The sequence below is a fragment of the Leptonychotes weddellii genome, chromosome 5 (genome assembly GCF_054177405.1).
Source record: "Leptonychotes weddellii isolate Sample4059 chromosome 5, ASM5417740v2, whole genome shotgun sequence".
Taxonomy (NCBI): domain Eukaryota; kingdom Metazoa; phylum Chordata; class Mammalia; order Carnivora; family Phocidae; genus Leptonychotes; species Leptonychotes weddellii.
In genome coordinates this window covers 103,725,912-103,753,817 of record NC_138373.1, presented here as the reverse complement: position 1 = coordinate 103,753,817, position 27,906 = coordinate 103,725,912, and the positions used below count along the sequence as shown (strand labels likewise).

The 27,906-nt window shown below is 48.9% G+C and overlaps 1 protein-coding gene across 5 annotated transcripts in view; it reads right to left on the bottom strand.

Moving 5' to 3' along the window:
• Positions 1 to 4,526: 4,526 nt before the first annotated feature.
• The window catches only part of ACVR1B (activin A receptor type 1B), a 34,640-nt gene continuing 11,260 nt past the window's right edge, over positions 4,527 to 27,906 (bottom strand). For 2 of the 5 annotated variants that reach the window (XM_081821707.1, XM_081821708.1), the window contains 8 exons: positions 22,058 to 22,297; positions 20,992 to 21,240; positions 17,784 to 18,014; positions 15,146 to 15,313; positions 13,951 to 14,107; positions 12,675 to 12,799; positions 9,285 to 9,415; positions 4,527 to 7,759 (listed from right to left, as the gene is read on the bottom strand). In XM_081821707.1, the coding sequence (XP_081677833.1) occupies positions 7,634 to 7,759; positions 9,285 to 9,415; positions 12,675 to 12,799; positions 13,951 to 14,107; positions 15,146 to 15,313; positions 17,784 to 18,014; positions 20,992 to 21,240; positions 22,058 to 22,297 (1,427 nt within the window). In that variant the 3' untranslated portion in view covers positions 4,527 to 7,633. Of the gene's footprint in view, positions 7,760 to 9,284; positions 9,416 to 12,674; positions 12,800 to 13,950; positions 14,108 to 15,145; positions 15,314 to 17,783; positions 18,015 to 20,991; positions 21,241 to 22,016; positions 22,298 to 24,458; positions 24,642 to 27,906 lie in introns of those variants that run through there. The other 3 variants (XM_081821709.1, XM_081821711.1, XM_081821710.1) reach the window with 3 other exon arrangements.

Below are 27,906 nucleotides of genomic sequence, written 5' to 3'. Positions count from 1 at the left end.
GCGTGCATGACACGAGGGAGGCAGAGACAGCCAGTGGGCAGCTGACTGGGCAGGGAGTGGTGGTTTTTCTTAATGGCTCTTATTACCCAAAAATTTCCACTGGATAGTGTCTGTGTGTGGTGCTGGGGCCCAGGGGAGCCCAGCAGCCGGGAGGATCCAGCACAGCCCACAGAGCCGATTCTGGGGGGTCTGGGAATAAGGGCAAAGCAGATACGGCAGTTTATTTGTGTTGGATACGGGTGGCCTCTGGGTCTAGTCTGGCCAGAGGCCGGGGACCACCTTGCCTCTTGGGTGGGGACGGCAAGGTGTCTCCGACTTAAACAGGTGAGACTGACAGAAGGGAGGGGTAACTCCCCAGCTTTCCTCACAGCATCCACACGCTGCTGTTAGGACACAGGATACATGTTACTTTACCCCGCCTCATTTCAGAACGTGTAGACAGTGAGGGCAGAAAACGGCAGTTCTTAGGGCCTCGGACACCCCAGCCCTCCTCCCTCTTGGCGCAAACAGGTGTCTGGTGGTTCATCCCCGGTTCCCTCTCCCAGGGGACGGTGTGGTGCATCCAACTGCCCCCCACACTCCAAACTGACTTTTTCCTCACCCGACTCCAAAGTCAGCCCCCCTCTTTTCCCTCTCAGTTCGCATCTGGTTATGCCCCGAACCTGTGCGTTCTACCCATCGTCTCTCCCTTTCCTTCAGCTGTTCCCGCTCTCCCAAAGTCCTGGTGGTGTGATCTTCCCCAGCACAAGCAGATCACCTCACTCCCCTGCTAAAACCTGTCCGTGGCCTGTTCCCTCCATCAGGACGCCGGAACCTCAGAGAGGTTTTAACCTATGGGCCACTCCACACAAGCATGCTACTGAGAAACATTCGGAGACTGAGCCAGACTCGAGAGGACAAACCGCTGATTCGCACAGTCTGAGGTAGCTGTCACGGGTGATGGCCTTGGTGGCCCCCGGGATGAAGTCTTTTTTGTCTCAGCATGTGACAGCCCCAACAGACTCCCTCATGGCCGCTCTGGCTCCCTCGCTCTAGCCATAGCTGAGGACATCTGTGGTTCTTGAATGATGACACACTTTTTTTTTTTTAAAGATTTTATTTATTTATTCGACAGAGAGAGACACAGCGAGAGAGGGAACACAAGCAGGGGGGGTGGGAGAGGGAGAAGCAGGCTTCCCGCGGAGCAGGGAGCCCAATGCGGGGCTCGATCCCAGGACCCTGGGACCGTGACCTGAGCCGAAGGCAGACGCTTAACGACTGAGCCACCCAGGCGCCCCGATGACACACTCTTTTTGACTGAAACCCTCTCCTCTCCTCAGTCAGCAGGCTAATGCCTACAACAAAATAGAGATGTCACCTCTCTTGACCCCAACTTACTGTCCTGTGCTCCTGGGAGATTCTGTATCAACCCCTATCCTAACATGCACCTCACTCCACTGTGGTTATCTATCTGCTAGTCCAGTCCACCAGCTAGGGAGCCCCTGGAGGGCAGGGATGCATGGGGTTCCCTAGGCACCCCGTCTGTGCTTCCATGACATGTTACATATAGTTCCATAAGGGGACTTGCCAGAATCTGCCTTCTTGTTCTTTCTGTACAAACCCTCTCTCTGCCTTGAAGGGCAAGGACCATAGACTGTTTGTCTTTGCATTCTCTCTGCGTTACACGTTAAGGTTGCTCAACAAATCAAAGAGAGCCAAGTCTATCCAATTGTTCAAGGAGCATTCCTAGGTGGACCCAAGGCTCTCGGCCATATTCCTTAAATCCCAGCCTGTCTTGACTATGGGATGCTCAATGACTTCCAGAGTGGTGTGCCAGTTGTTTGGTTGAACCTGTCTAGATGTTGCTGTGAAGGTATGTTTTAGGTGTGATTAACATTTAAGTCAGCAGATTTTGAATAAAGCAGATTACCCTCCATTACGTGGATGGGCCTCATCCAATCAGTTGAAAGCCTTAACAAACTGCAGTCCCCTGAGGAAGAAGGAATTCTGCCTCCAGAATGCCTTCGGATCCAAGACTGCAACAACAGCTCTTCCCTGGATCTCTAGCTGTCACAGCCTGATTTCAAACAGGCCAGCCCCCACGGTCATGAGTCACTTCCTTAAAATATCCATCCAACCATCCATGCATCCCATTGGTTTGGTTTCTCTGGAGAATCCTAGTACACCATTCCTGGCTTGATCCAAAGCCTTTTCTCCCTCCCGCCACCTTCCTTATGCATCCCTCGTATGTTCCTGAGTGTCTCTTGAACTCTACTACTTTACTTTTAATTTTGTTTTGGTTGTATTTCGCAAGCATGTTCTCCAGACTGTAAAGATCGTAAGACAGGACCTGGCGGGGACAAAAATTCACAATGTGTGAAACAAAAAAAAACCTAAGTGATACACTAGTCAATATAATTCAGGTCTCCTGTGTCATGGGCCTTACAAAGGTGAAACTTCCTTAGTAACCTTCAAGGGCACACAAAGGGGTACCACAACGGTTGCCATTCTGATTTTCAAAATGGTAAAGCTGAAGCTGCAATCCACAGCCTAGGGCATTTTAGGTCCATGCCCGGCGAGACGACTGATCCTTCACAGGATGGCTTTTTAGCGGGGTTGAGATTCCCTACAAGCCACTTCACCTTTCTGTCGCCAAAGAGATGCCACAGCCACAATACTGCCTTGCCACTTCAGAAAGATATTCGGACTTGCGCTGTTGTCTCTGTCCACGAATTATGGTGAGGCCACAAGGACAATTTAATTAGCAGCTAATCCAGGTTACTGGAATATGTGCCAAACTTAAAGCCAACTTCTAGAGGTGAGTTACTTGATTTTCTCCAGCCCAGCAGTCTCAGGTGAGAGACCAATGGAAAACTCTAGATAACAATCAGAATTTTTATTTTTTAGATTTTATTTTTAAGTAGTCTCTACACCCAACATGGGGTTTACACTCACTCAACCAGGAGATAAGAATCGCATGCTCTACCAACTGAGCCAGCTGGGTGCCCCAACAATCAGAATTTTTAAATACTGACAGGTTGGAGCCAGGAGCACATCCTCGGGTAAAATTCAACAGGGCAGGGGTGCCTGGGTGGCTCAGCCGTTAAGGATCTGCCTTCAGCTCAGGTCATGATCTGGGGTCCTGGGATCGAGCCCCGCATCGGGCTCCCTGCTCCGCGGGAAGCCTGCTTCCCCCTCTCCCACTCCCCGTGCTTGTGTTCCCTCTCTCGCTGTGTCTGTCAAATAAATACAACCTTAAAAAAAAATAAAGTAAAATTTAACAGGGCAAACACATAAGGTCCTGCACTTGAGGTCAAAATACCAGCTTCCCGTGGATGGGATGAAGGAGAAGGTGGCTAGGCTTCACTCAACCCATGAGATGCAGTCCTAGGGTCCTCGGATGTGACCCGCCGAAGTCAGGCATGGTGTGGTTCGTGTTCCAGCCTGCGCTTCAGTTAATGCCTGGATGGGATGCTATGTGTCCTTCCGGCCCCAGGCTCTTGCGAGGTTCAGTGGCATGGCGGAAGAATATGGAACCATGTGGGCAGGACAGCGCACAGACACAGGGGCCAGTCTGTGATCAGACACCCTGGACCCAAGGTCTTTTCCACCCCGTGAGCTACACGGACAACTTACTGACTTCTCTAGCCCTCGGTTCCTAATCCACAAAGGAGGGTGGGGAGAGTAATGCCCACCTCATAGGCTGTCTGAGGTTGAGGGCAGTGAATATACATAAAGCAAATTTTGCTGCACTGCTTAGCACAGAGTGTCAACTTTAGTCAACAACGCTAACGGATGGTAACTGAAGGGACTTCACAGGGACAAGAGAGTAACTGCCCTCAACCGTGGAGAAGTCACCCGGAGGCCGCCTGGCCCCACACGAGGAGGGCTTGCTACTGAGCAGATGGCCTGCAGGGGAAGGCGTGGGCCTCCCAGCACGTGGCAGGGGGCTGCAGGGGAGGCCAGTGCCCAACACGGATGGACCAGGCGACCTCCAGGGCCCCAGCTACACTTGAGTGTCTGTGACCCCGAGGACTTGCCATCTGGGGTTCCCGTGGCCTAGAGAAAGGCATTCACTGCCACCCACATGCTGAAAAGCCGAGCAGCCAGAGATTTCCACCTCAAAGTCCCCTAAGTGCCCCCAATTCACATTTATTCTCTAATCGCCAAGGGGGAGAACAGGAACCCAGCGGAGCTCTCGGGCTGCCTTCAAGACTACGTGGTTGGTGACGCACCAGGATCAAGACCCTCTTTTGTGTAGAGGAAGAGGCTAAGAGGCAAAAGCAGATACAGACAAAGCCCAAGAAAAGATGTGTGGTTTGCCCCCTGCTCCCTCGCACAGGCCAGGCCAGGCCGCCCCCTGTGTGTCAGGGAGGAAGACCCCCTGCGTCCGGACCAGCTCCTCTTCCAAAGACGTGACCGGCCGTGGCAGGTGCGAGTGGGAGGGTAGCACCACCACCTCAGAACGTCTGCCCCCCTGCCCTCGCCCCCGACGAGAGCTGGGCAGTCAGTCTACACACACGGAAGGCAGCGGGCACCAGAAAAGCTCTGTGAATAAAACTTTAATAATGTACAGCAGAAATTGGACAGGCTCATTCTTATATTAAAACAAAAGATTTCCTATATTACAACTTATTTACATTTGCATACTGAAGAGGTAAAGTGTCTAAGTGGCTATTTTACAGTCCTTTCTAATAAAATGTACAAAAACAAACAGAAGTACCGAGAATGCCGTTCGGGGGCCTTGATGGCGACATAAGAACGGGCTTGGACTTGGTCTGTGAATCCAGAATCCAGAGGTGCAGGTAGCCCTATGGATCAGGGTTAGCCCCATGGGCCAAAAACCACGGCTTTAGGCTTTAGTTTCTCCCCAGCTCTCCAACTCCTAACTCTTGGTGTTCAGAGTGGTGGGGATAGGGGTGGGGGCTTCCCAAAAAACTGCTCAGTCTTCCCCAAGGTGCGGTGAGGCCGGAAGGGCCCCCTGGGGGACAGGCTAGTGGCTTGGGAGTCCCTGGGTCGAGGAGTGTTGGCAGATCCCAGAGGCTGGTTGTGACTGGGGCATAGGAGTCTAAGTTCCATCACCGCCTCTATCCTGCCAGGTTCTGCTGCAGGGCAGACAGGCGGGGGGGTGGGGGGGTGGGGGGGCGGGGCGGGGGAGAATCAGCAGGGGTGGGGAAAGAAGGTCCCCCTAATGACACAATTGGTATTCAAGGGAAATTAGTCAGTAGCCAGTAAATTGGCCCAAAGGGTGAGGTGAAGATCTCCTTTAATGCAAGGAAAGAAGCAACACATCAAGAAAATAAATAGGAAGACCAGGAGCATTTGGGAGACCCATGTAAGCAGGGAGACTCGCCCCTCCTCCACAAGCTTTGGCAGAGAATCACTGGGCTGGAGGCGGGCATGCTCTCAGGCTGCATACATCATATGCCTCCCCTGGGGGCAGGAGGGGGGCTCAGAATGAATGCAGTGATTTAGGGTCTCATTGCCCACCACCGGGCTCTTTGGGGTGGGGAGGCATCCTGCTCCTCAGTGGTCTTCTCTAAGAGCAATCATTCCAGGCTCAAAAGGCTCTCAGAACCAACTATACAAACTTCTGGTCTTGAAACAGGCACCCGCTAACTTGAATGAGCCCCTTCTTCAGTGCTCCAAGAGGGAGACCCACGTCTGTCTTGCTCACATCATGTATCCCAAGCGCCCAGCACAGGGCCTGGCACACAACAGACACTCAGCGAACATCTGCTAAATAAGCGCCTGGAGGAAAAGGCGCAACCAGCTGAACAATGCACAAAAGTCTAGGGCCCTGATGCAAAAAGCACTCACAGAACTGGGGGCTGGGGAGGGGGCGCACAGTGCAAGAGAGACTAACCTCCAGGGCAAAGAGGGAGGAACTCTCGCTGCTCAGTGAGAACAGGCTCAGGTGCAAGGACAAACATTTCCAGTGTGATTAAGCTATGTGCGTTTGATTGGATCTTTTTTTTTTTTTTTTGTCGTTGTTTTGTAGGAATTTCTTTAAAAACAAAGAGATTGAGAGGTAATCATCACATAGAGATGGTTTTCCTTTTATAAAAACTTAACAATATTAAAAAAAGTTAAAATTCAGATCCTTCCAATAAAATTAAGAAAGGAAGGAAAAAAGAAAGAAGAAAAGAAAAGAAAAAGAAAAAGGAAGGAAGGAAGGAAAGAAGGAAGAAAACAAACCAAAACACTCCAGTTTAAAAGTTATGGCTTCAAAGTTATTATATACCTAAGATATGCTGAGCAAACCACCACCCACAACCGTGCTTCTAGACGTCATTAAATACTATACTCAGGTTAAAAGAACAGATTTGGCTCGGGCTGTTCCCTTTCATAGGGCCCCTGAAGTGGGTGCAAATCTCACATCTTCCCTCCACCGTGATCAGATAATCCAGTAAAAGACCCATGCAGATGCCTCCCTCCCACCCCCGACTCCCTCCCCACTCCTTGCCCCCCTCTCCCTTCCCCACCCTAAACCCATCACCACCAAAAATATACACTGCTGTTTCCAGAATCTGGGATATGAAAGACAGATGTGACATTCCAATCTGAGTCCCAGGATGTGGGCTTCAAATCCCTTGGCCCTTCCTTGATGCCGTTGAGGACGATGCCCTTGGGCTGGCTCATTTCCCACGGTTGCCACTGACCGCAACACCCGAGACTTCTGCCAAGATTCTTTCCCCGCCCACCCCCCCACCCCCCGCCTCCCATTTGGACCCCAAAGCCTCGCCTGACAGGGACAACTGGGCCAGCTTTGGTTCCATAGTCTGAAATGGAGGTGTCGACACAGGGGTGGGTGGAGCAGCCTGCTGGGCAGGGGGCCCCACTGTGGCATGGGGGTTCTGGGGTTCATGGCCGGGAGAGAGACCTCTGGGAAGGGCACTGGGGAAACTGGCTGCTGCTCACTACAGAACAGAGACACCAGCACACAGAGACAGCATGACCACCACACCCCCGACCTGCACATGCACAGAAAGCTCAAGCAGGTAAGTGCGCACCGACACACACACACACACACACACACACACACACGTGTAAGGGCGTGGCACGGACCAGGCACAACAGGGGACACACCTCGGCACATGCGCGCGCGCGCGCACACACACACACGGCTGGACAGACAGGCGGCAGACCCTGTCCCCACTGGCGGTCCCTCCAGATGTCCGCGGGAGGGAGGAGGGGAGCCCGGGGTCCAGAGCTGCCTGTGAGAGGGGGCTGTACTTTGCGGTGCCTCTGGGCCACCTCGGAGTGCTGGGGTTGGCTGGTCCCGGGAGGAAAACCCTCAGTGCTGCTGGGCACTGGCGACACTCGGCCTCTCCTGGGTCCTCCCGGCCGCCCGCCGTGCCCCGGGCCTTGCGGGACTTGCCACCACAGCCAGTTCGAGTTGTGGCATCGAGTTCTCCACACCGTTGGCTCTCAGAGTCTCCATGCCGTCAGGAGGTAAATATAAAAGGTGTCTGTGTCTCAAACCCAATATGGGAGTGAGGGAGTCTCCCGGGCTCGGTCCCTCTCTCGGGCCAGGGCTCCTGGCCGCAGAGGGCTGGGCAGAAACGAGAGGTAGGCCTCCATCGTACGCTCAACAGGGCAGCTGCGTGTGTAGTTCCCGCCGCCCGGGGCTGCGTGCAAGGGAGGGAGAGGCTTAGATCTTCACATCTTCCTGCACGCTGAGCTGTGAGAGGGTCTTCTTAATGCGCAGAGCGGTGAGGCGGGCCGCGCCGTTGGCGTACCAACACTCCCGCATCATCTTCCCCATCACCCGGAGCGCCTGCGCGGGGAGACGCAGACGGCGTCAGTCCGGCCCTCGCCCCGGGAGGCCTTCCTGACCACCTCCTCGGAGCCCACGGACTGCTCTGCAAGCTTCCCTCTCCGCCTGGCCCTCCCTTCCTCGGGGGGCCAGGAGAACGCCGTGCCTGGCGAGGGGAGGCCTGCCCTGCAAGTGCACTCAGCCGGCCCGCCACCGGGGTGCTCTGGGTGGGGCTACCCGAAATAGCCAGGGCTCCGAAAACCACCTCTGTCAGGCTGGAGAATCCATTTGCATGGTTCTGTACTAACTGTGTGTTTTTTTAAAGTAGCCCAGGAACCAGGCACAACAGGGGCGCACCTCGGCACGAGCACGCGCACGCGCACGGCTGCGATCCCACGGCTCACAGGCACGGACTGGGGGTGAGAAGCAGGCAAGGGGCCCCTGAAAAGCAATCCTGTCAGAGGCAGAAAGCTACACTGCCATTGCCTGGACTACACAGGCGACCACTGTGGTCAGGTCAAGAGATGGATTTGGAAGGTCGCCTACAGACCTCTAACCCTGAGGCCCCCAGATGTCCCCAGTTGCTAACCTGGGCCAGTGGTTTTCAAAATTTCAAAGTTTCAAAAACTGACTGGAGGGCGTGGGGGACGGGGGCAGCTAAAGACCAGCTTTTTCAGCCTCCCCCTCATCCTCGGAAACCCTGACCTGAGGGCTCCGAGGAACATTTTGGAAAATGCTGCTCTATTACGCAACAGGAAGACATCACCTCAAACGTGAACCAAGTGATTTTGTTCTTACATGCACAGATGCCCTCTAGTGGTTCTAGTTCCTAAAAGCAGAGCCACCAGGGCCAAGGAGTCCCACCTACACTTGGCTGGGCAAACCCTGCTCCCCCTGAAGACTCTAAGACCCCAGAATGCCGTGTTTATTAGGAACCTGTATCGTAAGTTTGTCCTCATTTCAATTTCCCCCCCAAATGCTGTCCCCGCCCCACTTCAGCTGCCATCTCTCCCAAATTCCAACCCTTCACACCCTCCTCCCTTCTGAGTTTTTAGAAAGGCCGCCTCCCTCACAGACATGCCTTCTCGCTAAGTCCTGTCCTGCCGTTCTTCTACACCCAGGCTGAGCTTCTTTCATGGATGCCTCTTCTCGACTCTTCCACAGAGCTCAGCTCACCCCTGTGCTTCCAGAGCCATTTTTCTAGTTAGACAGGTCTAACAGTTCCCACTCAGTTTTTGTTTCTGTCTCTTGTTGACTACCTCTCTGGGCTTGATCCCCAAGACACAGATTTTTCTCCTACTAGGCTGTCCATTGGCAAGGGGACCCTACAGTGCCCAGGACAAGGCACCATGGACCCTCAGGGCTTAGTATACAACAGCACGCAGTAGTATGTAACTGACCACTCAGGGGTTACCTCTGGGCACAGCCTCCTCGTTGGGAAACCCCTTTTTCTTTTCTTTTTTTTTTTTTAAATTAGGAAACCCTTTTTCTAAAGTAGAAAAATCAGGCAGATGGAAAAGCCACAGGAGGCTGGGAAGCTTCCTACCTCATAACTCTGCCACCAGTTGGGGATGTTGGGACGTAGCTTCTGGTCACATACGACCTTTCGCATTTCCTCAATGGAAGGGTCAGAGGGCACTAAGTCATAATATGGCAGCTGATATTCTTCATGGACTCCTGGGAGAAAAGGAAATACCCACCTGAGTTATCACCAGAAGGAGGGCAGTACTCAAAAACCTATGACAACACTTACACTGTGATCTGTAAATACCACTTCCCACTAAGAGGAGCTAGGGCTCCTTGGAGAGGGGGGTGGGTTCCAAGAATGGGACTAGCCAGGAACATCTTTGTCATACCAAAAGCAAGCAAACTATCAAAGACTACTGAGGTCATGTCAAAAGGCACCGACTTGGAAAGCTCCCAAGTGGCCAAAGATGAGAACATTTAAGCAAAGCAGGACTAATTAATCACTTCAATGGAAGCAAATATTTTAAATCCACCAGTTCACAATACTAAAAAAAAGAAAAAGAAAAAGGACACCAAAAACCTCAGTCACCTTTGCAGGATGAGAGGGAACAAACTGATTGTTTTGAAAAATGGTACATAAATGGAAAGAATCAAGTGTTTTTCCTGCCTTCCCTACTCAAATTACGTATCTTGGTAGCCAAACGATTAGGGGAAGTTTCTCTTTAAAGAAGAAATCTGGGGGCACCTGGCTGGCTTAGTCAGGAGAGTATGTGACTTTGGAGTTGTGAGCTTGAGCCCCATGTGTGGAGTAGGGTTTGTTTACTTAAGAAAAAATTGTTTAAATTTAAAAAAATAAAAAAGAAATCTAGATAATATTTGAGGATTGACAGTATCAGAATATTGGCATTTTTCAACCTCTAAATGAATTTGGATTTGGACAATGATCACTGATAGCTGTTAACATCACAAAGACACAGAAAGAGAGATAACCAGCATTATGTGCCCGGTAACAGAACAACTTGGGGAAAAAAAATTATGTGTGTGCGTGTGAATCTAGTCATTAGATGTAACTGTCACAGGAAATCCACAGGAACAGTAGGACACGTGAATGCCAAGAAAAGGTTACTGGCAACATCTAGATAGGAAAACTACAGGGCAAACGACCTGGATTCTCCAATAAAATAAACTGCAGAGGAAAAAAAAAGTGGAGGGGGAACCCGCAGATTATAAGAGACTTAAGATGTGTATCAATCGGGGCGCCTGGGTGGCTCAGTCATTAAGCGTCTGCCTTCAGCTCAGGTCATGATCCCAGGGTCCTGGGATCGAGCCCCGCATCGGGCTCCCCGCTCTGTGGGAAGCCTGCTTCTCCCTCTCCCCATTCCCCTGCTTGTGTTCCCTCTCTCACTGTGCCTCTGTCAAATAAATAAAATCTTAAAAAAAAAAAAAAAAAAGATGTGTATCAATCAACTGCAGTTGATGGACATAATTTGAACCCTAATTTGAACAAACTGTTCAAAAAAAATCTGGAGACAACTGGGGAAATCTCAACCCGGACTGGTTAAATGGTATTACTATTCACTTTTTAAAGTGACAGTGTTATATTTTTTAAGTCCTTATCTTTTAGAGCTATAAACTGAAATACTTTCCATAATAAAAAGCTAATTTAAAAAATCCAATGTAACTTTCCCATGCCCTTTCCCAGGAAAAATTCTACTGTTCTGAGCTAATGGGACAGATTTGTAAATAGGGTCTGACTTGATAATTATCTAAGGGGTAGTTGAGAACCTATGCTCTGGCCTCAGTCTGCCAGTGTTTGAATCCTAGTAATTTGGTGTGACCTTGGACAAATCACCTAATTTCACTGTGACTCATTCTCATCTGCAAAATTATGAAAATAACAGTACCAACCTCTTAGGTTTTGCAGTACAGATGAAATGAGTTCACACACAGCGAGTGGCAAGTAAATATTAGTATTATTAGAATACTTAGCCCCAACTTCTGGATGGTGTGACCAGATTTTTCGTATCTGTTTTATCTGTATATAATGATCAAAATTTTAGGGGTGCCTGCCTGGCTCAGTCAATAGAGCACGTGACTCTTGATCTCAGGATCGTGAGTTTGAGCCCCACGTTGGGGGGTAGAGTTTACTTAAAAAATAAATTTAAAAAAATGTTAGATGTGCAATTCCATGAATAATACCTAGGTGCCTGCTCCATAATGGGAATCTTCCCAAACATATGAGAGAGGGAAAAGGGCAGTAAAACAGAAGAGGGTTCTGCTGGAAGACTTACCAGTTCATTTCATTTTATTTCATTTCCATTGACCTGGAATCTTTTACATCAGAGATAAACGGCTGAGGAAAAGGTTCTAGTGGTTCTTGAACTTGTTCACGTGGCAGAATACTTAGAAGTCACCGTATAATACTGATGCACTAAGCTAATGATAAAAAATGTTTCCTGCTAGATCTGATACTACCTTTCACTAGGTTCTGACATGGGTGAGCAGGTACAAAGGCCGAAGGTGTAAGAAAAAATTACAGAACAAAAAAACTCATTTTGAGAAAATTTTATATGTTAATAAACTTTCTGTTCCAAATTCAGAAATTGCCACCATTATTTTATCATTGAAAGCCCAGCACTGTGGCTTGAGAGCTGGTGTCAGAACATACTGCCTCTCATGTAAAGGAGCACCCCTGCACTGGTCCTGTGCTATTCCTGCCCAGGGCTTTCCCAACCTCCGAGGATCGATAAGGACAATGTGTTAAAACAAAACAACAAGCCAAACAAGCCTCCGGAATGGTTACCACAACGTAAAACACTATTCAACAGGGGCACCTAGATGGCACAATTGGTTAAGTGTTCGACTCTTGATTTCGGCTCAGGTCATGATCTCGGGGTCCTGGGACTGAGTCCCGAGTCGGGCTCCATGCTGGGCGTGGAGCCTGCTTGAGAGTCTCTCTCTCTCCCTCTCCCTCTGCCCCCCAACTCTCTAAAATTAATAAAATTTTTTTTTTTACGATTTTATTTATTTATTTGAGAGAGAGAGACACAGCAAGAGAGGGAACACAAGCAGGGGGAGTGGGAGAGGGAGAAGCAGGCTTCCCACAGAGCAGGGAGCCCGACGTGGGGCTCGATCCCAGGACCCTGGGATCATGACCTGAGCCGAAGGCAGACGCTTAACGACTGAGCCACCCAGGCATCCCAATAAATAAAAATAATTTAAAAAAATAAATAAAATTTTTAAAAAAGCACTATTCAACAGAATCAACACACCTTTAGTACAACCACCTCCAGGATTCCCTCATCTTTGATGAGAACCCTAAGTGTGATGGGTTCTGGCACTAGACACCCAACAGGTTGTAAAGAGAAAGGAGGCAAGGAAACACCAGCACCCTCGGGTGAGCACCCTGACGTGACCCAACAACCTGCACTGGGAGGTAGGAGCAAGAGAAGGCAAAAGAGAAAGGTACCTCCGGAATTGCATCTTCGAGCAATCTCCCAGTATACAAGCCCGAGGGCATAGATATCAGCACATTTGAAGGAGTCGAAGTGCTTCATGTTAATGGTTTCATCGAGCACTTCGGGGGCCATGTATCTGCAATAGCAAAGGAAACAAGATCATGCCAAGAAAAGGATGATTTCTTTGTTTAAATCCAAGTAGTGATTCAGGGGCCCTCTGAATGTGGAAAGGCATCACCCTAAGAATGCCCCTTGAGGAGAAGGAAGTGATCAGTTCTCTTTATTGCAAACTCCCATGTTTTGGATTCGAATCTAAACACTTCAGCAGAGGCTGGGTGATACTAGGCTGCTCTTATTTGTACTTCTATTTTTTTAACCATCAAGATGTATTTTAAGCATGTTTTGATTTCTTGGCAGAAGTATCTGTACTGTGGAGCACAGGGCAATCCATAATATCTGGTTGCTGCTGGGGTCTTAGACTTTATTAAATGTAGCCACAGTGATGGGCTGAATTTATATTTCACTCTGAACTTATGTTATCTCACCTAATTACAAATAAAAATGAAAATGAATTCTAGGTGATCATCAAGGTCTCCCTCAGTTAGTTAGTACTACTCGAGCCACTCCCCACACCCCCCAACCCCCCCACAGGGGCGCTGCACTCATTCAGGTCAGAAGGAAGGGGGAAAGGAGCAGCACACTTGAGTGAAATTTGGCAGATAAATAGACCTCCTCTTCTGTCCCATTACAAGACATTTCCATTTCCAACTCATGAAGTCAATCTACAATCATAATTCCTTACTTCTTACTTCACTTCTGTATGAAGCGGGAAGCAGGCCCATAATCCTGAATGTGCCCCCAATCTCCACCCTCGATCACCTCCGCTCGAGCTTGGCAAACCTGCTCTCTGACACACTCCCCGCCTCCGAACAAGTACCTGTGGGGACTGCACATTCTTCCTCTTTGTCCCAGCCAAGCCTGCAGCCTGGCCCCCTTCCGAATCTTTCTCCAGATTCTCTTTCTCTGCTGCCTCCCCCTGCCCAATACCAAGAAGATCTACGTGTCTGTAGTTCTCTAGAGCCATGCTCACAGCACCCGTATCTGTTAGACGCAACCAGCTCAGCTCTCCAGTGTGTGGAATGGGGCTTCAATTCAGCTTTCGGCTGTCGGAGAGCAAGGGCCACACGTCCTCCTCTATGCCTCTTTCTCCTTTAGAGACGGGAAAGGGCGCCCATGCGCTCCTCAGTACAAGGGTAGGGCAAAGGCAGAGGCCCAGGGCCTTCCTACCGCTTGGTCCCCACCCTCTGATTTGGGGCGATGTCGATGGTGTCCGTGACCGCATCATGGCGGACAGCCAGGCCCAGGTCTGCAATGGCGCACATGCCATTTTTCTTCACCAGGATGTTCTTTGATTTTAAGTCTCGATGAGCAATTCCAGGCTTCCCTGGCAGAGAAAAAAATAAGGATCTTTACAGAGAGATAGCATAAATGTTAGAAGCATAGACTCTGCAGCCAGACTGCGTGGGTCCAAGTTCTGGCTTTGCCTCCCACTAACCCGGTAACCCTAAAAAAGCGACTTAACCCGTCTGCACCTCTGTCTTCTCATCCGTAAGATGAGGCTACCCCAGTCCTTACTTGATGGCAATGTGAGGATTAAACGCATTAATGTAGGTAAGTGAAGAGCTTAGAAGGGCATGCGTATTAGTGATTCTCACTCCTCCTCCTCCTTGCCTTTCCCTGAACTGATATGCTCCAGGACAGAACTGCTAAGGAATTCCAAGAAAAACTGCTATACTGGCGAGGTTTTTACGGTCAAAGAGGCGAAGATAAGGCCCGCCACTATCACACAGGGGTTAGGAACAGGATCAAACGTTAATGGCTTTCCCTCAAGGCCAGCAAGAGCCGTGGCCCTGGTCAACCAGAAATCAGGGAGCACAGCACACCTGCCGCCCGGACGAGAACCGTGATCCCCCAAAGAGCTGATGTCACAGTCAACATACAAAGAAGCCTCGGGTCTGTTTCCTCCAGGAGAACCTTCCTGGGTTTGTAAAGCCCAGTGTCTAGTCCAGCACGCAGTCCGTAAGCCACCTGTCGCCAACAGCAAACGTGTGACGTGACATTAGCAAACTGTGCTCCTTTTCTCTTCTGGGCGCCATTCTTTTACGTGTGTGTGGTGGACTTCTGGGAGGACAGAACACTGGCTTACCACCCAACTATCGTGCTGGGCCAACAGAGGACAAACACTGGAATCTTTATGTTCCAGAGCCCCTGAAGGAATTCTAAAGACGGAGGTCGAAAGACCCCCCTGGAGACACCTTCGGTTCTCCAGAAAAACGCAAACCTCTCTCCCTTAGATTAGGCCACAGTTCCTGAGGCCTACCTCCAACCTCCTCAGTAAAAGGGAGTTCTGGGAACTAAATGAGGATGGTACCGGCTTTCAAAGGCTATGCAACTTGCCTGCCCCTCAGTGGGGTCCACTCACCTTGGGTACCTACAATCTCCATGTGCAGGTGTGCTAGCCCGCTAGCCGCAGACAAGGCCAGCTTAATCATCCCCTCGATCGTCACCGTGTATCGGTTAAGATAATCAAACAGGGAGCCATGCTCATGGTAGTCTGAGACGAGCCACAGCTGTGTCCAGGTGCCATTATCTGCAGAGAACCACAGAGGAGTTCTGGAAGAGGCACAACTACCAGCAAAAAGGTTAAGGCGGTAAAGAATATGTGAACAACACGAACTCCAGCTAGACTCTTGAATTCACGCTTCTTGCCTCCATACCTCCTGAGGCTCCCCCTCTATACCTGTTTCATCTACACTTGGTCACCAGTGTGGGGGTCCAAGAAGGACAGAAGAACAACATTCTTCCTTAGGTGGCTGTCGGAGTCTGAACAAGACCTACTCATCTACTCATGAGACCAAGACTGACTGCACCCACTGCTGCCAAGGAGGAACGCTTCGCAGACCCTCCTCTGTGCTCCAAGATCCTGTGAGCGCAGCCTAGCCCCAGCAGCTGGCTCATCCGTAATGTTTCCTTTCAGTCCACGGCTCCTACCAGGCCATGAGCTCGCTCTCTGGGAGCAGAGCAAAGAGCTCCTTTGTGCGTTCCCGTATTCCAGACCAAAAAAAGGCTTTTCAGTGCACGAAGAGCACAATTCCAAGTATTCCAGAGAGGTCATCTTATCCTCGGAAGAGCAATGGATGCTGGACAGCACGCACTTTTATACGGGGTGGGGGATGAGAGGCAGTGTGTAGTAGGAAGGAGGAAGGAAAAAAAGAAAGACCCAAAGCTGGTAATCTAATTAGGTTATGCTGCTGTCAATAGGAAGACTGGAAATTGGATTGAGATCTCCAAATTCCAGGCCGGTGTTAGTTCCGGGACACTATACTATATATATATATATATATATATATATATATATCATGCTAAAAAGGCAAAAACGAAGGAGTCCGATTTTTCTCCTCCCTTGGCCCTAATGTGAATTTTTACAGCCAGATCCCTGTTCCACACGAGCTGCCAGAATCAATAAAGGGAGTGGCTCTTGGAACGGCACCAATTTTGGCTTCCCTGATTCCGAACAAGGGGCCCACCCAGCATAGCACTCTTGCGCTCCAACCAGCCCTGAAGTCATGAGGATGCTGGCAGTAAGTCCAAGTTAAAAGGGAAGACATCTTCTGAGCCTTTAAGCTGTACGTAAAATGGAAGTGTTCTCAAAAGATGCTGTTTTAAAAAAAGCACAATTTACTCAAAGGGAGTAAACATTCTCTCTTCCCCTTCCTCCCTTGTGTTTGAGCCCGAGCCTCTTCAGCTTGGGGGCAGTTGAGGCCACGACAAAGCCCCACAGTAATATGAGGAATCGGCAGTCTGCTGCTGTCTTAGGAAAGAAAAATAAACACTTAGCATCTTCCATAGGCTTCAGAGACATGAACTTCTAGAAACTGCCATGTCCCGGGAGCAGCCTCTGTCCCAGCTGCCAGGGCGACTCTTCTCCAGTGCGCACGCGAAGGCCGCATGGGCTTTCCGGCTCCAGACTCTCTGCTACCTGCCCACGTACCTGATGCCTCTGCTTTCCAGGAGCTGCGAGGGCAAGGACCGCGGGGGGACCCCGTGTGACCATCGGCACAGCGGGCAGAGGTCCTGCCCTGCAGTGGTCAACGGATGTGAGTGCATGAATGAGTGCAACTCCAAGCACCACCCATTACCTCAGAATAAAAGGTAATGCTCTCGAGGAGGCCCTCTGTGGCCTGGCATCGGCCGCCTCTCCCCTCACGGAGCCGTGCCTGTGAGCTGCAGGGTCCCAGGCACCCCTCACCTCTACGTGTGTGTCTGCAGTGCCCTTCCCACTGAGTCGTCTTCTTCACCGACTCCTGACACCCCGGCCTCAATCAAGCTCAAGTGTGACCTCCCCGACCCCCACCTCACCCCCAATTTGTGCAAACTAGAAGAGCTTACAGTTTGATTACTTCCTGGAATTAACTATTTCTTTACTTCTCGCTTTGCTGCTCAGTGAAGCCCTCGAAAACAAGGACGTGCCTGGCCACACAACAGAGACTCAGAAACTAAAGAAAAATCAGAAGGGAGAAGAAGGAGGAACCAAGGGACCTCAGGTCCAAGCAGACCAAAAGCTGAGCCTGAAAGATCACGAGGAGGTAACACCTGGGGGCAGCCAGGTCAGCCCCGCTGGGCCTGCTCCGCTACCCGTGTGTATGATGCGGATTATATCACAGACGTGAGCCACATGCTTCTCTGGGCTCCCTGCCCTGGCAGGGGCTGAGGCCACGATTCCTCATCCCAGTGATGTGCAAGGTAAACTAAATGAAGCCCGGGCGGGGACTGCACTAGGGGTGACGGGAAGGGGTGTTACGAATGGGAAGTGAGCAGGTAGGATGAGGGGTTTATCTTGTTTATCTGCTTAATAACTGTTTGCTTGCTTAATGGCCTGGGTTTCGGTATAAGCTTTTCATAGAAGAGAAGTTGGAGAGACTATCAGCTTATTCAGATTCTCCTTCTATGGGTAATAACTATGAAGGCGGTCCCAGAGCTGTTCAACTTCCCCAGTCACCCCGTCCATCTGGGGCTACTGTTGGCTTTGGGAGCCCCTATATCCAAACCCAGCTCGTTACCTTTATTGTCAGCAGCAATAAATCCAAGGATGTTCTCGTGGCGCAGCATGACCGTCTGGTAGATCTCTGCTTCCCGGAACCAAGACCGTTCTTCACGAGAAGAGAAAATCTTCACAGCCACGTCCCCACCCCTCCAGCGGCCACGCCACACTTCCCCAAACCGGCCCTTGCCAATAATCTCCTGCAAAACGATGGTTCGGGCCACTGTGCGCTGGACAAAAAGGGGCAACCCTGTGGACCGAAGAATGGAAAGAAAGCGGACATTGTAAATTTGCTGAACTTTGCAACACCCACTCTCACTGCCACACTGGAAAGGCCATTACCACACAGTGCCTCCAAGCCACCCCGGTCCCCTGACCAAGGAGAGCTGTGGCTGCCCCTGCACACGGCTAGGTGAGCCGGCAGAGGGCTAAGCCCGGCAGTGACTGGCAGTGAGCAAACACAGAAAGGGAAACGCATGAGATTAGCTGTGCCTCATCTAAGCAATTCTTCCTTTCAGTTAGTACGGGTGACAGATTCGCACACAACGTCTGACCAGATTCACCAACTCTGCAGCCGGCCTCTCGTGGGCCAGTCCACCCACAACTGCTTTATGCCGACTGAAGAGGAAAGAGGGCAGAGAAGGTGAAAGACGGGGCTTGAGGACTGGGGGTGCTCTGCTCCACGGCCACTAGAGGGCGGTGCTGCATGGCCCATGAAAGCCAAACTGTGGTTGGGCACACAAGGTTCCCACTGCTCTCCAAAGCTCGGCTCAGGTCAAGCTCCTGATACGCAAGGAGAGACTTCCCACGCTTATCCTAAGAGTAACTTCACTGTCTTCACAGGGCTCATTTACTGCTTCATTTGCCCCCTTCAGCAGTCCCCCTATCTATCCAATCACACTTACCATCAGACTGACTCGGAGCTCTCTCACTTCCTCTCCCAGACCAAATAAACATGTTATTAATCCCTAAGTCCTGTGGATGTGAATCCCATTTACTGGAGGCTTACTATGCACTAGAAACTATGATAAAGCTTTAAATGATCTCATTTCCTCACAACCACCTATAAGGTAGATGGTGTCATTATCCCCATTTTACAGACAAGAAAACTAAGGCTCAAAATGGAAAGTTAAGTAACTCATTTGAACTCCTATAGGCAGCAAGTGGCAAAGAAGGGATTAAAGTCTAGAACTGTCTGACTCCCAAAGTTTATGCTCTTAACTACAACACTACAGAACCACCAAAATGTCTCTCACATCGGACCCCTCCTCTCCATCCCCCCTGTGCCCATCCAGGTTCTGGACCGTCTTTAAAAGACTCCCAACTGGTCTTTCCACCTCCCTCGTCGCCCTGTTCCTGCCCTGCACACCCACACACAGCCCTGCCTCACCCTGCCCTCGCTAACAGGAGGTTGGTGAATGAGTGAATTCAACCTCCACACCACTGCCAGAATGCCTTCCACGGGAAAATATGAACGTTTACTTTGCCACATGAAAACTTCCGGTAGATGCCTCTCACCTTACTGGATAAAGCACAGCGCCCAAGGGCCTGCCCACCTGAGCTGTGCTGCCAGTCCCCACCCCCCAGTGTGGGCAGGGCATGCCAGCCTCTATATCGTCCCCTAAACACATGGTGAACTTTCGTGCCTTTTTGTGCTTTTGCTCAAGGGGTTCTCCTTGGCCTGGAATGTTCCCTGTCCTCTTACCTCTCTTAAAACCTCCAACTCCGTCTTCAAGACCCCTTTAAATGCATCCTCCCCCATGAGACCCTTTCCCAGCAATCCCCATTTTTTCTATCCAATCCTGGGTCAGCCGTTTTCATCTTTGTTTAGCTTGTGTCACCCACAGGGTATTCAACACGTACTTGTTGAAGGGACTTGAAAGTCACATAAGCACTTATCACTTTAAAAACCACAGTATTAAAACTCCAACACCTTCAAAGCTCTGCATATTTGGAACTAAGAAGGGACTAGAACCTCCAAGGAGAAACAGTTATTAGTCATTTTACTCCAGATGACTAAGTAACCACCACGGACCTTCGCTAGCCTCAGCTAGTTCTGATCTTAAAAAGGACTCCAGAAGACCTGAGCTACCCTCCTGTGACAGCAAATCAAGTCGCAGAGTCAGCCAGGCAGTTCTAACCACTGCCCTACCTCTTTCAGCAAAGAACAAGACATATATTTTCTCTCTTCCTAAAAATATGCAGCTTTTAAATATATCCATCATTTTGGCACTCTCTACTGCAGAGCTTTAATAAAGGCAAAACCACTGAAATTCAGGAGATGTCACAGCTCAAAGTATTCCTTGTGTTCAAGGAGGAATGTCTGGCCATGACTGATGGCATAATTTCCCTACAGAACAATAGTCTTTGTCACACGGCAAGGAAACATACATAAACACACACAGAATTCTCACAATATGATTCTGTATGTTTTAGCTAGAACAGCAATAGAGACCTTTGCAGATTATTATTTTTTTTTTTACAAGGACAGAATACCCCCATCACTAAAATAATTGCTTATCTTCATAAAAAGACTCTTTCGCAGTCGTTTCACATCTAATAGCTAGCTGAGCTATGCCCTGAGACCTGAGCAGCCCCAGTCCCTTTATCCTGAATTCCGGGCTCACACGAAGGTCCAGGGTTCGGTTCAATTCCCTCGTCTAGGAGAGAGTCGGTCCACAGGCAGTGCAGGAAGCGAATGGTACCGATCCTATGCCACAAGCCCAGGCTGCCTTTATGTAACCTGCACCAGAAAACCCTTGGGCAACTGGTACAAGTCAATGATTCACTAAACCCCAGCTCTCAGCTTTCCTCAGTGTCCTTAAACTCCCCTTGTGGTTGCTCGGAGATCAATGATTAGCTGTCACCACCTCACAGAAACCCGGCACACTCCTGTTTCTCCAAAGGGGCCCTTCCATTGAGCACTCCGCTGCTCAGGTGGAACCAGGTGAATTTTAACACATGTATAGTTGCAAGACTTGGAGAGGCAGGGTTTCTGGAATGGAGAGTTTTGTACTTGGCCTTTGGAATCCCAGGGAATGAAAGATTTTCTGTGGACCCATTATCTTATTACATATCAGACTCCAAAAGAAGGGGAATTAGGAAGCCAAACACCTCAATGCAGGCAGAAACAAGTGCAAGGCCCAGCCTTCTTCACAAACGTTCTATCCTGCTGGGAACTGGTGACGAAGACCAACAACAGACACAATCGCTAAAGGACTCAGTACCTGAGCCAGACCCCGATGTGGAGAGATCGTAGACAAGATCCTGGAGCGTCTTGTCTTTGGAGAGACACATCTCACATGAGGGATCTTCCATGTCCAGTCTCTGGCGGTTGTGATAGACACGCTGATGATAGTTAATGACAAGGAAAACAATGATGATGATGAGAAACAGGAGGAACACTGGGCCAGCAATAATGCCTACCAGCTCCACGGGGCCCCACATGGAAGGGTGCTCAGACTCCTTGAGGTGACCTGGGTCAAGTGAGAGAGGAGAGGGAAAGAACACAGTAAAAACACGGGAAAGCTCTGGCCTTATCTGTCCCCAATACCTCCCTCCATGTGAAAATGCCCTTTCCCTCTGCTTGTGTTCAAGGTGCCCTTGACCTCCCTGGTCTTACCAGGCTGTGTGTCTGCCCGGTGCTCTTAGATGCAAACCTCTCCAATGGAGGAGCCCTTTTCGACAGTCCAACTCACAAGCCACTTTGTCATCCGCAGCATTTCATGGGACTATCCCACCTCAGTGCCCCAGGCCAACTTCTGCTCTTCCACTCGTAACAGCTGCTTTAAGCCCTGCAGCTTTAAGTCCCTCCTCTTTTGCTCTCCCCAGTGATGCCTTCTAAATGGTACGCTTGCAAAAGGGATGCCAGCTAATCCTTCTCAGCCTTGATTGCTGTCCTTCTTTTTCGACTCTGGTCTCTCGTCCTGCCTTGCCATCACCCTCACCCAGCAGCTGCCTTCACACAGCTCAGCGGTTGTCTCCATACCTTGCGGGGGGCGGGGGATCCCTGCCTGGCTCTCCCACTCCTTACCAGCTGCCCATGGCTGCTCAGCCAGTGGCCAGAACTCAGTTTTCAACCCTGGGACTACCTTGACCATCTGTCTCCTCCGACCTCTCATCTACAAACCTGAGTGGGGAGGAATCCCATCCCCTTGTCACCTTGGGGAACATCAAAAAGGTACTTCTACATATCACCAAACAAAGGGATTGGGCAGGAGTAGAGAAGGATGAGATGACGGGGGTGCCCTACCTCCAGGATGAGCCAATAGTCCAACAAGGGTGTCCACTCACCACTGGGCACCCTCAGGTCGATCTTGTTGCAGAAGTCGGTATAGCAGCAGTGGGTGTTGCGGAGATCCTCGGAGCTCAGACAGTAGAAGGGCTTCCCAGCGGGGACCAGCTCCACTTTGGGGATGCAGGTGCGCACGTGGTGCTCCATCCCATCCAGGTTGAAAATGGAAACCATGCAGGCCCCATCTGTCTCACACGTGTAGTTGGCCTGGAGGCAGCTGGTACACGCACACTGCAGAGCTGCGGGAAATTTGGGAGTACACTGACATTAATGGTGAGATCTTCTCCCAGGTCCTTTTCCAGACTTAGAATATAAGCCTTTGGCACACTTGATGTTCCCAAATCAGGAGCTTTTATAGAGATAGCGCCAGAAAGATGACACCGTCAATGGGAGCACCAGCTTTTCACCTGTTTATTCAGCTCGGAAACCAGGCTTCCAAGCTCCACCATTTTCTTCTAAGTGGCCCTATCTAATGCCCATGAGAAACAGAGAAACCACCTTTCGAACTCTGCCTTAGACTCATTACACATTATTTTGTGGCTGGGAATGAAGTTTTCCTTGAAATGTCGAGGAAGACACCTGGCCCTTGGAGGATACAGGACACCACCCCTGCCCCACCCCTACATCCTCCCTCCAAAACCGCCCAGGCTTCCTCACTTGATGATGGCTCCTCAACCCCATCTCCTTTCTCGGGCACTAGGCATGCCACAGTTTGCTGAATGCAGTATGCATGCTCTCACACATTCTTTTGCTGCAATGCTTTTTTTCCTAAAAGGCTACTTCTCCCAAATCCTTTAAAATTCAGCCTGACCATCACTTCCTTTGAAAAGCTTCCTGCCCATAGTCCAACATCCTCCTCCACCCTTTAGTCCATGGCAGGTGCACCTCTCATGAGGGGCAAAAAGAATAACCTCCAACGAGGATAACATTAATGTTTACATCATAAAGTTACTGTGAGGATCAAATGAGCTGATGCATAAAAAGTGCTCAATAAATTTAATCTACTCTGGAAGGTCCCTGGATATCACTTTGAAAATATTATATATGCATATATAATATATACGCATATAAAAATATATAAATATAAATATGTTTTATACATATATACACACACATGCACGCTTTTTTTTCCCCCCCAAATAGGCAGTGTGTGCAATCATGTCTGGGACTAATGAGTTCTGCTGGGTGTGTATTATACATAAGTGTGCACTGTTGACAGGAAATTACTGTAAATGAATTTGGTGCCTCTGAAAGCCAGTTCAGCAGCCCTGGAATCTGAAATCCTTTATTTATCCATCTAACAAGAATAGCACAGACAGCAGCAGTCGGTTCTCCCCAACACTGTCTCCCATGAGCCTAACCCAGCCCTGACCTCTCGGAACGGGCAGGAGTACGGCTGTGGCCACTAGGACACTTAGGTTGGGACTCGCTGCTGAATGAAGCATTTGCCCATCGGGGAATGGAGGGGGCAGCCCACCCAAATCCCACACTGGCCACTCAGTGAATACTATCTGGATACCAAGTGGGAATACATTCAAACCAAGGCCCCCAGAGAAGAGACGTTTATGACCAATCCCATGAAAAACTAGCCTGTTGTAACTCACCCCTTCAGGCTGTAAACAGTCTATCTTTGTCTCTTCCTGCAATACCCTGGAAGGCATCTCTCGGCTTTTCAGTTCCAAAGGCAGATTCTAAATATCTCCGGTGCCCAAGCCCCCTTCCTCAGGCGTTCTACAAATAACGCACTCTGTCGCCATTCCCACCCACGGAAACAAAGGAGAGCGCACATGGACAGGTAATCGCCGCTGTGGAGCTTCACCGTAAGGCCTTTGATCAGAGAGAGCCCTTTCTTCTGGGAGAAATTCCAAAACACGCAGCTACCTGCTGAAGGGTGATGGTAGTGTTCTATTTTAAGGGCAGGAAGTTTAAAGCAGGTACCCTTTAGACTAGAATCCAAATCATAAAAGCAATTTTAAAAATCAGTTCTTCCTAAACTTCGATTCCAGCCCTTTTTAGACACAAAGGCGAAGAAACCTCCTCATTTTCCCCCAAATACCTCTTTTTGCTCCCTCTTTTATTCTTCTTGCTAACTCAAATTTACTTCTGCAACTCTCTGAATACTCGAGCCAAACCTCTTACGCTGCAGTCCTGACCGGTAATCCAAGGAAGCTAATGCCACCCCCCCTTTGTGTCAGGGAGGACATTCAGGCACCAAGGGGTTCCCCGTGGAGCGCACACCTCTCAATACACGTGCCATGACATCCAGCAAAGAGAACAGCATTGGGGCTATTTTGGGAAGCAAGAAGGGAAAACGAGCAACTCTAAGAGGGCTATTCTGAGCACAGTGGGACACACAGGCCAGACCCGCAGCCGCCTTTTGAAAAAAAAAAAAAAGCTCACTTCAGAGTCTGTCAATTAGCAGACAGGAGAGCCAAGAGCCTCTGATTCCAGATAGTTCTTCTCCCTTCGGTGGTTCATGGCCTCTTTCACAGTGATTCATTCTGGAGAACGAACACACCCACACGTGGCTCATTCTTTTTGGGAAGTACTTCAACAATCTTGGTGTAAGACAGGAAAGAACAAAAGTGGTGAAATCTATGTGAGACGGGATGAAGAACGGAACTGGGAGCAGGGCCGTGCGTGTTTGTGATAAGGGGTTAGGCAAGTCCCTGAATCCATCTGGGCCTCAGCCGCCTAACCAGAAAATACCATTTATCTTACAGAGATGGTAGGAAGATTAGCCACACATCCGCTAAGCGCTGTGAGTATTCAGAGAAGGACTTGCTCTGCACACATCTGTGTACATCTGTACAGTTTACAGAGTGAGGAAGAAGTCTGAAAAAGATACATTTTTAAGATAATCATCACTACTGCCCACACCCCTGAAAAGGCTTCAGTTACTTATCGCTAGAGCCACAGCAGGGTTATGATGATAGGAACAGATCAGAAAGACCCAAGGCTCAAATAGCAGCTCTAACACCAATCACATGACCTTGCGCAAGTTAGTAACCTCCCTGCACCCTGGTTTCCTAATCTGTAAAGTGGAACTGTTAATAATCACTTTACAGGACTATGTAAGAACTATATGAAATAATACATTTTAAAAGTGCGCGGCAAATAGGTGCTCAATAAACTTTAATCTCTCCTCTAAATGTAAGACTCAAACAGACACACACACAGGCATGCACACGTAAAACGTCTCTTTAACCACTAATTAGGAAGTGGCAAGTTACAGTAAGACCACAGCAAGCACAGCAAGAAACTACTATTCTAGTCTCAGCTCTGCCAGTAACTAGCCGTGTGGCATTGGGCAAGTCACTTAACCTCTCTGAACCTCATTTTCCTCATGATTCATCAGAGAGAAGGCAATGAACTAGATGACCTCTAAAATCCTCCAGCTGAAATTTGAATCCAGTTTGTTTTTAAATTCACATTGTTTGGATCACTGATCCAACGCTGGGAAGTGCTTTAAATTTTATATATTTTTTCCTGAACTTTAAAGACAGACATTAGGGCTAGTCTTCTGTTAATATTCATTTCTCAAAATAAGTAATAAAATTATAAAAACATCTGAATTTACTGTAAATGTACTAGGTACACTAAATCATAAACCTAATCGCGATTTCTTTGAAAAGCTAAATCTGGACTAATGAATGCTAATAGCCCTTTATAATCTACTTCATAGTGACTCATCAGGTTAAATCAGTCTACACACACGCATATAAACAATACATACCTAAAACTCTCTGTATTCCACAACCAAGGAGTTATGTAGTAGAAATGACACAATTTGGAAAACCAATCACAGAGGAATAACAAAACCACTTGAGACACAACCAAGTTAAAAAGTGGTCAGAACCAGGGGGCACCTGGGTGGCTTAGTCAGTTAAGTGTCTGACTCTTGATTTCGGCTCAGGTCAAGATCTAGGGGTTGTAGGATCGAGTGGCACGTCAGGCTCCGTGCTGGGGGCGTGGAGCCTACTTAGGATTCTCTCTCTCCCTCTCCCTCAGCCCCTCCCCCTCCCCCCAAAAGTGGTCAGAATGAAATTCTCACTAGCACAGCATTTTGTTATTGAAAGTCAGTCAAACCGGAACTAAAGACAAAACCACCTGTGCAGGATTTGAGTGTGGCTCCAAAATAGGATTAGAAGGTGGTATGCGGTAGGATGTAGATGCAAATTTGATTCACGAGAGAGGCTGTGTTTTGAGGAAGACCAACAAGTCCCAACTTGGGCAGCCTCTGTCTAGCTGCATCTTACGGCGGCACTAACAGAGCTGGGTCTCAGCAAAGACAACCCCACTGTAGGCAGGGCACTGGGGCTGGGTCCTCTCTCTCTCTGACCCACTGGGAGGACACTCTGCAAGGGTGTGGCGCATGGGAATGCCCAAGAGCCACCGTACAGGCATAGACTCATGGCCACTCAGCACACTATTCTGCCCCAGAGCACATCTCCAGGGGACAGGGTGTGGGAGAGCACAGGGTGGTGGCACTAACCTCAAAAGTTAAGAAGCAAGTGCAAAACATCCACATTTGTCCTGGTAGATGAAGATCCACAAATGTTCTAAAGCATTTTAAAGCTCCAGTATTTATGACTTTTAGCTTAATTAATCGCTCCTCGAGGATAATAAGCTTCACCGATTTTGTACCAGAATGGGGCACTGTCCTGTTCAGGTATACTAAACTTGCCTCTTCCAAACCTCACTGGGCAACCTTCTAACTTTATAGTATCCATGATGAGGTGCCCAAACCAGCTCGCGTAGCCCTTCCTCTTCAAGACTTTACGATTTGATCATAAACTGCCTCTCAGCCCTCTTCCTTCCAGATGACAGCATCCATCAGACAAGCCCAACTGATAAGAATAGCCTATTACAACTCATGATTATTTTAATTAGTCTTCCTTGGACCTTATCCAAACGCCCTACAGCTTCCTTAGGATAGAACAAACACTTCAACTCTGAGTCTGAAGAGCCAAAATGATCTTGAGGGGGAAAAAAAAGAACAAAGTTGGACGACTCACCCTTCCTGATTTCAAAACTTACTACAAAGCTACAGCAATCAAAACAGTGTGGTACTAGCATTAAACATAGACACATAAATCAATGGAATAGAACTGAGAGTCCAGAAACCAACCTCTACATTTATGATTGACTGATTTTTGACAAGAATTTCTAGACCGTTCAGGGGGAAGGACTAGTTTTCAACAAATGTTGCTGGACAACTGGATCTCCACATGCAAAAGAATGAAGTTGACCCTTACTTCACACCATATATAAAAATTAACCCAAAATGGATCAATAACCTAAATATACAAGCTATAACTTATATTCTAAAACTTCAAAAAAGAAAACAGGGGTAAAGCTTTATGGCTTTGGATTTAGCAATGCTATCTTAGATAGCATACCAAAAGCACAAGTGACAAAAGAAAAATAGATAAACTGGCCTTCATCAAAATTAAAACCTGTGCATCAATGGACAGTATACAAAGACAACCTACAGAATGGGAGAAAATATTTGCAAGTCATATATCTAATAATGGCCTAGTATTCAAAATACATAAAGAACTCATAACTCAACAACACAAAACAATTAAAAAATGGGCAAAGGACTTGTATAGACATTTCTCCAAAAAAGATACACAAATGGCCAAAAAGCACATGAAAAGATGTCCAACATCATCTCAAATGCAAATGAATTTTAAATGCAGATGCAAATCAAAACCACGAGACACCACTTCACACCCAGTAGGGAAGGCCATAAGAAAATGAAAAAGAAAAATACCCAGTGATAGTGAAGACTCGGAGAAACAGGAACCCTCATACAGTATTGCCAGCAGGACCATAAAATGGT